Genomic DNA, 11,842 nt, shown 5'->3' on the forward strand with positions numbered 1-11,842 from the left:
ATGTTTGAGTGTGTCTGTATTAACCAAACTGTGTGAGTGTGTCTGTATCAGCCAAACTGTGTGAGTGTGTCTGTATCAGCCAAACTGTGTGAGTGTGTCTNTGTGAGTGTGTCTGTATCAGCCAAACTGTGTGAGTGTGTCTGTATCAGCCAAAAAGTGTGACTGTGTCTGTATCAGCCAAATTGTGTGAGTGTGTCTGTATCAGCCAAACTGTATGAGTGTGTCTGTATCAGCCAAAATGTGTGAGTGTGACCTTTATCAGCCAAACTGTGTGAGTGCGTCTGAATCTGCCAAACTGTGTGAGTGTGTCTATATCGTCCAAACTGTGTGAGTGTGTCGGCCGTGTGAGGTTGTTTTTATCAGTCAAACTGTGTGAGTGTGTCTTTATCAGCCAAACTGTGTGAGTGTGTCTGTATCAGCCAAACTGTGTGAGTGTGTCTTTATCAGTCAAACTGTGAGTGTATCTGTATCGGCCAAACTGTGTGATTGTGTCTGTATCGGCCAAACTGTGTGAGTGTGTCGGTATCGGCCAAACTGTGTAATTTTAGCTTGTCTATATCAGCTAAACTGTGTGAGTGTGTCTGTATCAGTAAAACTATGTGAGTGTGTCTGTATCAGTCAAACTGTGTGAGTGTGTCTGTATTAACCAAACTGTGTGAGTGTGTTTGTATCAGCCAAACTGTGAGTGTGTCTTATCAGCCAGACTGTGTGATTGTGTCTGTGTCTGCCAAACTGTGAGTGTGTCTTATTAGCCAAACTGTGTGAGTGTGTCTTTATCAGCCAAACTGTGTGATTGTTTCTGTATCTGCCAAACTGTGTGAGTGTGTCTGTATCAGCCAAACTGTGTGATTGTGTCTGTATCTGCCAAACTGTGAGTGTGTCTTATCAGCCAAACTGTGTGAGTGTGTCTGTATCAGCCAAACTGTGTGAGTGTGTCTGTATCAGCCAAACTGTGTGAGTGTGTCTGTATCAGCCAAACTGTGAGTGTGTCTTATCAGCCAAACTGTGTGAGTGTGTCTGTATCAGCCAATCTGTGTGAGTGTGTCTGTATCAGCCAAACTGTGAGTGTGTCTTATCAGCCAAACTGTGTGAGTGTGTCTGTATCAGTTTAAATTAACAAATAACAGCAAGATAGATTTTGTACACACATTTAATTAATATTCTATCGTACATACATATCATAAAACATCCATAATCATGCACAAGTATAATTGTATACAGAAATACATCAAGTACATAAAAAAACATCATATTGGCATTTTGGGGCGAACTCATCATATAGACTTTTTATTGTTGATACTATTCTTCAACTCAGTTGGCAGCTGGGTTTTGTAGCTGTTGAGACAAAGTCCTGTTTGCTACAAATTGTGACTGATTGCTTCTGTTGTTCAGATCTGCAGACTTTGCTGCAATACTGAGTTGAGTGCGAGTATAATATTTGTAGTAGTACAAACTTTGGTGTTACCAAGACTACTCCTATGTATACCTTGCTATACCAAACCGGATGAAGAATAGCATCTTACGTGTTACAATTAAATAAAAAATGTTACCTTTTGCGGACTGGCTGTAACTCTTCTGATACATTGCTCCAGTGCGACATTAGGTAACTATGAGACAATTTGGTGTCGCCACCTGTAAACTCGAGCTGGCTGTAAACTCTTTGGTTACATTGCTCCGGCTCGGTATTGGGTTAGAACATATATAGTAATGTCTGAAACTGTTATGTCTAATTAGGGATTTCCATTTCGGATGGAAATACCTATTGTTATTGTTATGTTTTTTCTTATTATTATTATTCTTATTCTTATTTCCAGAATTCTTGTGGACACTCTATCTCAAGAACAAATAAAGATGTTACGTTCATATTTCAGTATGTGGTAGCGTACAACTGAAACATACAGTGCGAACAAATTCATGATCATAATATCAAAGGTCAAGGTCACAGATCTAAAATACATTTTTTTAAAACATTTTTAGAACGATCATAACTTCATAAGCGTTCGTTGTTCTGCATGAACGTTATGTGGATCTTGTAGATCTTGGTCGGGGCTAACTTTTCCCCATGACATGTTTTCAGAGAATATGTCAAGTTAAAAGCCTCGCTATGGGGTCAAATATAGGTCAAAAATAAAAATCTCAAATTGAGTTATATTTTTATTTCATCTTAAAGGGCATGTTCTAATGACGGTATATGTGAAAAATTTCAAAGTCATAGCTTCAAAAATGACGAAGATATGCCACTTTGAAAAATTCGTTTTCCCGCCAAAATTCAAAATTTCCAGCATTTTCCTCAAAATGCTTCTTCTCCTTCATTCAGACACATACAGAGTTGATATTTGGTACATTCATAGTATGTAGGCTTCCCTATAAAAGTTTTGGGTTATCGTTGTCCTTGACCTACATTTAAGGCCACAGGGGTCAAATGATCTTGTCGACACTCTATCTCAAGTACGAATAAAGATACAACGTTCATATTTCAGTACGTATTAGAGGACAAGAAACACATGGTATGCGAACAAATTCATGATCATAATGTCAAAGGTCAAGGTCACAGATCTAAAAATGGAGTTTTTTAAAAACGTTTTTCGAACGACAATAACTTCGAAAGCTTTCGTTGTACTGCATGAACGCTTCATACTTCTGGTAGAGCTTAGTCGGGGCTAACTTTTTTCCGTGACATGTTATCAGAGAATTTCAAGTTCAAAGCCTCGTTATGGGGTCAAATATAGGTCAAAAATAAAAATCATAAAATCAGTTCATTTTGTTTTTTAAATATTAAAGAGCAAGGTCTATTCAAGGTATTTCCAAAGTTTCAAGGTCATTGCATCAAAAATGACGAAGATATACCACTTTGTTATTAGGGATTTCCATTTGTCATTTTTGTGCGATTATCAAGTGCTTTCAGTACTCTCAGTACTTTGATTTATATCAATCTTAAAAATGTGGACAGTTTACACCTCTCCTGCGCTGGGTAAACATCAATCTTTCTTTGGCGTGGCAAACCCAACTGATATAGAAACAATTAATCGTCCTGGCGTACATAGTGGACGGACTATATGACCACATTTACGAACTACATTCGTAGTAAACAGCACTCTGGGAATCCCCCACTACACTACTCATGCAATAACCCGTACAGAACATTCAAACTACGTAGAGACTGTCTCCTTACTGTGGTCTTATTGCTCTTATCCACAAACAAGGTACATCTTCCAAACTTACTAGGTATGATAGTCAGCTTCAATATGTCCAGGAACAATTTACTCACTGTATGTTTAAATGTTTGTTTTCGGTGACCAGTAAGTGATGCAGGCCAATAAACAAGTGAAACCTACAAAATAGGTTTGTGAGAGAAGGGAAGCAAAGGGAAGCGAAGAGAAACGTTTATAAGCGATCGTCAGTTCGAGAACATATCTTTGATCATTGTCCTATTGGAAATCCCGTGTTTTTATCTGCATCAAATCTAGTTATAGATGTTATGTAATATTATTAAATAGAAATAGAAATCCATGTCCTGATACGAATTGAGGCCGTGGTACCCTTTCACTGATTTGAGGGTTTATGTTATATTCTGAGTGAAATGAAATCTAATATCTCGGCTGTTTCCGGGAAGGAGCAGTCATGTTATGCCGTAGTCAGGCGGGGCAAAAAGTTTATTTTGACACCTTACAAAGTGTGCGTGACTAGTGAACTGTGGTGGGTGGTATTTATTTCAACAAAAGAGCACATTGGTTTAAGTCGGATAATGACCTCAACCTGGGATTTCTTTTGAATACAACTCAAGAGATTCGGGCTAACACCCTCATCTCTAGGTTGAATTCAGAAGAAATCCCAGGTTTCAGTCATTATCCAATACTGACCAACAAAAAGTGAGACCATAAGGCAGTTGTAATAAGCAATACAGAACTCCACTAGTTTGCTAATTGTTTTTTATTGACAGAAAAAGCAGCCTACACCTACACTTGGGACAAGAGAGCAGACAAGATCCTCCCCGACCATTATAAGAAACGTTGTATCGACTTTCTAACCAAGGAACCAGAGGCTGTACATTATGTTCCATCGGGATCAAAGTGGCGTTACGATGTGTCACAACATCGGCCGTAAGTATATCACTTTTTAATAGGTCACCTTAGCTTTAGCTCAAGTGACCTATTGCTATCCATCTTCCTCCGTCGTCGTCCGTCATCCGTTAACATTTTACATTTTCAACTAAAACTGAAATACTGGCAAAGGGATTTCATTAATATTTCATGGGAAGGTTACTGACATCTCCCTGACAAAGTGTTGTTATTTTTCGGGTCGATCAGAAATCCAATATGGCCGCCATGACCGCCATTTTGAAAAACTATTTCAAACTTAAAGTGAAGTTCTACTGGGCCGATTGAACTGAAACTTTGTAGGAATGATCGACTCATGGTCCTGCAAAGTGTTGTTATTTTTCGGGTTGATCAGAAATCCAATATGGCCGCCACGGCCGCCATTTTGAAAAACTATTTCAAACTGAAAGTAAAGTTCTACTGGGCCAATTGAACTGAAACTTTGTAGGAATGATCAACTCATGGTCCTGACAAAATGTTGTTATTTTTCGGGTCGATCAGAAATTCAATATGGCCGACACGGCTGCCATTTTGAAAAACTATTTCAAACTTAAAGTGAAGTTCTACTGGGCCGATTGAACTGAAACTTTGCAGGAATGATCAACTCATGGTCCTGACAAAATGTTGTTATTTTTCGGGTCGATCAGAAATCCAATATGGCCGACACGGCTGCCATTTTGAAAAACTATTTCAAACTTAAAGTGAAGTTCTACTGGGCCGATTGAACTGAAACTTTGTAGGAATGATCGACTCATAATCCTGACAAAGTGTTGTTATTTTTCGGGTTGATCAGAAATCCAATATGGCCACCACGGCCGCCATTTTGAAACAACTATTTCAAACTTAAAAACAAGTTCTCATAGGCCGATTTAACTGAAACTCGATCTAGGAATGATCAGCTCATGGTCCTGACGTTATACTTAACTATTTTGTACTCAAATTGGTACATATTTCAACAACAAAAATAAATACTGTAGGACTCAGGTGACTGTTTAGGCCCATGGGGGACTTATTAGTTTTACTCTGTTTCTTATTATTAATTAACTCCCCCAAACGAAGTGGGGGATTTATTGGTTTTACTCCGTTTCTTATAAAATCCCCCAAACGAAGTGGGGGATTTATTGGTTTTACTCCGTTTCTTCTTATTAATTAAATCCCCCAATCGAAGTGGGGAATTATTGTTTTACTATGTTTCTTATTAAGTCACCCCAGACGAAGTGGGGGACTTACTGGTTTTACTCTGTTTCTTATTATTAATTAAATCCCCCAATCGAAGTGGGGAATTATTGTTTTACTATGTTTCTTATTAAGTCACCCCAGACGAAGTGGGGGACTTATTGTTTTACTCTGTTTCTTATTAGGGCCCCGTATCAGAGATACGGGTGCCCTATAGTAATCACTCTGTCTGTCTGTCTGTCTGTCTGTCTGTCTGTCTGTCTGTCTGTCTGTCTGTCTGTCTGTCTGTCTGTCTGTCTGTCTGTCTGTCTGTCTGTCTGTCTGTCTGTCTGTCTGTCTGTCTGTCTGTCTGTCTGTCTGTCTGTCTGTCTGTCTGTCTGTCTGTCTGTCTGTCTGTCTGTCTGTCTGTCTGTCTGTCTGTCTGTCTGTCTGTCTGTCTGTCTGTCTGTCTGTCTGTCTGTCTGTCTGTCTGTCTGTCTGTCTGTCTGTCCACAAATTTTGTTCCTGGCTGATAATTTTGGTATTTATTGGCCGATGTACATGAAACTTGGTCAAGATGTTCAGTTTACAAAAATACACATTGAGGTAAAAAAAATCAAGGTCAAAGGTCAAGGTCATTAGGTTCAAAGATTAAGGTAAAATTGTGCATCTTTTAAATGATGAATATTTTGGTATGACACTTTGAAGCAATACTGCTCAGAATTGAACAAGGAGTCAACTGACTAAAGGTCAAGGTCAGGGCTACATTTTGTATCTTTTCCCTGATGAACATTTTGTTATGACATTATGCAGCAATGTTGGTCAGAATTAAACAAGGAGTCATTTGACCAAAGGGCAAGGTCACTGGGTCAAAGGTCAAGGTCAAATTTTGTATCTTTTTACTGATTAACATTTTGTTATGACATTATGAACCAAAGTTGGTCCGAATTTAAAAAGGAGTCAACTGACTTAAGGTCAAAGTGACATGGTCAATGTCAAGGTCAATTATTGTATCTTTTTACTGATTAACTTTTTTTTATGTTATTTTGTAGCAAACTTGTTCAGAACTTAACACAGAGTCAACTGACCTTAGGTCCAGGTTACGGGGTCCAAAGGGTCAAGGTCAAGTTTTGTTTTTTTCACTGATGAACATTTTGTTTTGATATTATGAAACAAAGTTGGTCGGAATTAAAAAATAAGGCAACTGACCAAAGATTAGGGTCACTGGGTTAATGGTCAGGGTCATTTGGGTCCAAAGGTCAAAGACAAAGTGGATTTCTGACTTTGACCCTGGCTCTTGATGGAGGAGGTATATAAGGTGAAATAACACAAATCAAAGCTAACAAATGAGTATTGCATCAGTATTTACATTTCTGTTAGCCCAGCAAATATGGAGGTGAAACGAAACAAGACTCACATCATAGTACATGTAAAATGTATATTTTGCTTTCTTGCAATTCTTTTTGAAGTCCAAATGTCAAAGGTCAAGCTCGGCTATAGGGGCAGATTGCTTCTTGATGATTATGGGGGATATATTGCCACAAGACGGGGCCCTTACTGACCTGTCAGTGTTCTAGTTGGTTTTACTCAGTTTCTTATAAAATCCCCCAAAGGAAGTGGGGGACTTAATGGTTTTACTCTGATTTTTGTTATTATTAATTAAGTCCCCCAAACAAAGCTTGGGACTTACTGGTTTTACTCTGTTTTTTATTAGCTCACCTGCCCGAAGGGCAAGTGAGCTTATGTTATGGTGCGGCATCCGTCGTCCGTCCGTCCGTCGTACGTCGTACGTCTGTCTGGCGTCAACTTTTTGCTTTAAACAACTTCTTCTCAATAACCAAAAGGCCTAGGTAGATGATATTGAGCCAGTAGCATGCTGGGATCAAGGGCTACCAAGTTAGTTCAAATAAATGACCTTGACCCACTTTCAAGGTCACAGGGGTCAAATATGTTAAAATCTTCAAACAACTTCTTCTCAATAACCAAAAGGCCCAGGGTCCTGATATTGGGCCTGTAGCATGCTGGGATGAAGGGCTACCAAGTTTGTTCATATGAATGGCCTTGACCAACTTTCAAGGTCATTGGGGTCAGATGTCTTTAAAAGCTTCAAGCGACTTCTTCTCAATAACCAAAAGGCCCAGGGTACTGATATTGGGCCTGTAGCATGCTGGGATAAAGGACTATTAAGTTTATTCAAATGAATGACCTTGATCAATTTTCGAGGTCAGAGGGGTCAAATGTTGTAAAATCTTCAAGCGACTTCTTCTCAATAACCAAAAGGCCCAGGGTACTGATATTGGGCCTGTAGCATGCTGGGATAAAGGACTATTAAGTTTATTCAAATGAATGACCTTGACCAATTTTCGAGGTCAGAGGGGTCAAATGTTGTAAAATCTTCAAGCGACTTCTTCTCAATAACCAAAAGGCCCAGGGTACTGATATTGGGCCTGTAGCATGCTGGGATGAAGGACTATCAAGTTTGTTCAACTGAATGAACTTGACCAACTTTCAAGGTCACAGGGTCAAATGTCGTAAAATCTTCAAGCATTTTCTTTTCAATAACCAAAAGGGCCAGGTTACTGAAATTGGGCCTGTAGCATGCTGGGATGAAGGACTACCATGTTAGTTCAAATGAATGACCTTGATCCACTTTCAACCTAATGTCCTTGTTCAACAATCAAGGTCAGAGGCGTCATATGTTTAAATCTTTTAATAGGTTCTTATGAAATCTTAAGATTACAAGTGTTAGATTAATAACAGGTGAGCGATGCAGGCCCATTGGGCCTCTTGTTATTAATTAAGTACCCCAAACGAAGTGGGGGACTTATTGGTTTTACTCCATTTCTTATTAAATCCCCCTACGAAGTGGGGGACTTACTGGTTTTACTCTGATTTTTAGCTCACCTGGCACAAAGTTAAGGTTAAAAAACCTTTAAACAACTTCTTCTGAATAACCAAAATGCACAGGGTGATGATATTCGGTCAGTAGCATGCTGAGATGAAGGGCTACCAAGTTTTTTCAAATGAATGACCTTCACCCATATTCAAGGTGACAGGGGTCAAATATGTTAAAAACTTTAAACAACTTCTTCTGAATAACCAAAATGCCCAGGGTGATGATATTTAGTCAGTAGCATACTTGGCTCAAGGGCTACCAAATTTGTTTAAATGTATAATCTTGAATCAAATTCAAGGTCACAAGGAGCAAATATGTTCAAAATATTTAAAGAACTTGTTCTCAATAACCGAAAGGCTCAGGATATTGATATTTAGTCAGTAGCATGCTGGGATCAAGGACTACTATGTTTGTTAAGATGAATGACTTTGACGTATATTCAAGGTCATAGGGGTCAAATTTGTTTAAAATCTTAAAACGACCTCTTCTGAATAACCATGGGTGCCAGGATGTTGATACTTTGCAAGTTGCATCCTGAGATGAAAGGCTATAAAATTTGTTCAACATAATGACTTTGTTCGACTTTCAATCACAGGGGTGAAATGTTTAAAAAGAATTAACAGGCTCTTCTGAATGAATTTTAATCATAAATACTGATAATTTGCCTGTAGCTTTATTTTAGATCACTTTTAAGGTTACAAGTGTGAGATTTATACCGGGTGAGCGATGCAGGCCCATTGGGCCTCTTGTTATTTATTAAATACCCCAAACGAAGTGGGGGACTTACTGGTTTTACTCTGATTTCATGTTATTATTAGTTAAGTCCCCCAAACGAAGTGGGGGACTTATTGGTTTTACTCCGTTTCTTATTAAATCCTCCAAACGAAGTGGGGGATTTACTGGTTTTACTCTGATTCTTGTTATAAGCTAACCTGGCCCGAAGGGCCAAGTGAGCTTATGCCATGGTGCGGCGTACGTCGTCCATCCGGCGTCCGGCGTCAATATTTTACTTTTAACAACTTCTTCTCAATAACCAAAAGGCCTATGATGATGATATTTGGCCAGAAGCAAACTGGTCAAATGACCTTCACCTATTTTCAAGGTCATAGGGGTCAAATATGTTCAAAACTTTAAACAACTTCTTCTGATTAACCAAAAGTCGCAGGATGATGATATTTGGCCAGTAGCATCCTGGGATGAAGGGCTACCAAGTTTGTTCAAATGAATGACCTTCATCTATGTTCAAGGTCACAGGGGTCAATTGTCTTAAAAAATGTTTAAACAACTTCTTCTCAATAACTAAGAGGCCTAGGGTAATGATATTTGGCCAGTAACATGCTAGGATGAAGGGCTACCAAGTTTGTTCAAATGAATCACTTTTATATATATTCAAGGTTACAGGGGTCAAATGTGTTAAAAACTTTAAACAACTTATTCTCAATAACCGAAAACCCTATAGGATGATGCTATTTGGCCAGTAGCATGCTGTGATAAAGGGCTACCAAGTTTGTTCAAATGAATGACCTTCATCTATGTTCAAGGTCACAGGGGTCAATTGTCTTAAAAAATGTTTAAACAACTTCTTCTCAATAACTAAGAGGCCTAGGGTAATGATATTTGGCCAGTAACATGCTAGGATGAAGGGCTACCAAGTTTGTTCAAATGAATGACCTTGACCCACTTTCAACCTAATGTCCTTGTTCGACATTCAAGGACACAGGCTTCATGTTTAAGTCTTTTAATAGGTTCTTATGAATGTAATACTGATATTTTGCCTGTAGCTGTATTTTAGTCCACCTTTAAGATTACAGTTGTGAGATTAATACCAGGTGAGCGATGCAGGCCCATTGGGCCTCTTGTTTATGTAATACCCGTTAAAAGGCGGCATTCGAAAAATATTGCCATTTTATAAGCCCACCATCATCTGATGGAAGGCTATTCAAATCACCCTGCGTCCATGGTACGTGGTCAGTCTGTCGTCCGTCGCCGTTGTCCGCCGTCTGTCCTTAAACAATTTTTTTATCGGTATTTCTCAAGATGCACCAGATGGATCTTTCTCACATTCTATATGTAGGTTCCCCTTGGTCCTTAGCTGTGCAGGGCAACTTTTGAGACTGATCGGATAAACAACATGGCCGAAAGGCAGCCATCTTGGATTTTGATAGTGAAAGTTTGTTATCACTATTTCTCAAGAAGAACGGGAGGGATCTTTCTCAAATTTTATATGTAGGTTCCCCTTGTTCCCTTGTTGTGCAGCAGTGCCTGAAGTGGACGATTAAAGTCTTGCTTGGACGACCAAAAGTTGTCAAAAGTGAGGTAGTCACAACAAAAATAGTTTGGGTGACTGTTGATAAATTTATGAATAAAAGAAATTAAAGTTCCTTCCACATTAACTGGGAGGCAGTACATTTTTCAGTTGTCATTACTTCGATTTGATGATTTTTTTTTCAGATTTTCTATATAAAATACAGCCAGGGTGTCTTTTATGAGGTGCCAGTTTTGTGTATTTCTTTGGGAAACAGGGTTGAAGAATTAAAAATATAATGTTTTATTCTGTTTTACATATTACGAACATTGTCATGTTATATGTAATTAATGTGCTGAAGCATTGTGTTAAATGCTGTGGAAATATTTCTTCCCAAAATTATTTGGGCCACCAATGTCATTTGGGCCAGTGGTTCAAATTTTTTACTCGCCCCAAAACAATATTTTGAGCCAGCCAATGCAGGTTCCCCACCATCCTTTATTGTTAGCTCACCTTGCCCGAAGGGCCATGTGAGCTTATGGCATGGTGCGGCGTCCGTCATCCGTCGTCAGTCCGGCGTCTGTCCGGCGTCAACTTTTTACTTGAAACAACTTCTTCTCAGTAACCAAAAGGCCTAGGGTGATGATATTTGGCCAGAAGCATGCTTGGATGAAGGGCTACCAAGTTTTTCAAATAAATGACCTTCATCAATTTTCAAGGTCACAGGGGTCAAATATGTTAAAATCTTTAAACAACTTCTTCTGAATAACCAAGAGGCCTAGGATGATGATATTTGGCCAGTAACATGCTTGGATGAAGGGCTTCCAAGTTTGTTCAAATACATGACCTTGACTTATATTCAAGGTCACAGAGGGCAAATATGTTTTAAACATTTAAACAACTTCTTCTGAATAACCAATAGGCCTAGGGTTATGATATTTGGCTAGTAGCATGCTGGGATGAAGGGCTATAAAGTTTGTTCAAATGAATGACCTTCATCTTTTTTCAAGGTCACAGGGTTAAATGTGTTCTTAACCTTTAAACAACTTCTTCTGAATAACCAAGAGGCCTAGGATAATGCCAGTAACATGCTGAGAAGAAGGACTACCAAGTTCAAATGAATGACCTTGACAAATATATTTTAAGGTCACAGGGGTCAAATATGTTTAAAACCATTGAATGACTTCTTAATAAGCAAAAGGCCAAGGGTGATGATATTTGGCCATTAACATGCTGGGATGAAGGACTACCAAGTGAATGACCTTCGCCCATATTCAAGGTCACAGTGGTCAATATATGTTTAAATCTTTAAATGATTTGTTCTGTATAACCAAAAGGTCCAGGGTAATGATATTTTTCCAGAAGCATGCTGGGTTGGAAGACTATAAACTCTGTTCAACCTAATATTATAATGTCCTTGTTCGACATTCAAGGTCACAGGTGTCATAT

General features: G+C 38.8%; 1 protein-coding gene across 2 annotated transcripts in view; it reads left to right on the forward strand.

Annotated features, from left to right (window-relative positions):
• The window catches only part of LOC110454011 (39S ribosomal protein L28, mitochondrial-like), a 94,932-nt gene that overhangs the window by 11,361 nt on the left and 71,729 nt on the right, over positions 1-11,842 (forward strand). For both annotated transcript variants that reach the window (XM_021503306.1, XM_021503307.1), the window contains exon 2: positions 3,941-4,100. In XM_021503306.1, coding sequence (XP_021358981.1) covers positions 3,941-4,100 — 160 coding nt within the window. The remainder of the gene's footprint in view (positions 1-3,940; positions 4,101-11,842) is intronic.

This window comes from Mizuhopecten yessoensis, unplaced genomic scaffold, assembly GCF_002113885.1.
Source record: "Mizuhopecten yessoensis strain PY_sf001 unplaced genomic scaffold, ASM211388v2 scaffold7629, whole genome shotgun sequence".
NCBI classification, from domain to species: Eukaryota; Metazoa; Mollusca; class Bivalvia; order Pectinida; family Pectinidae; genus Mizuhopecten; species Mizuhopecten yessoensis.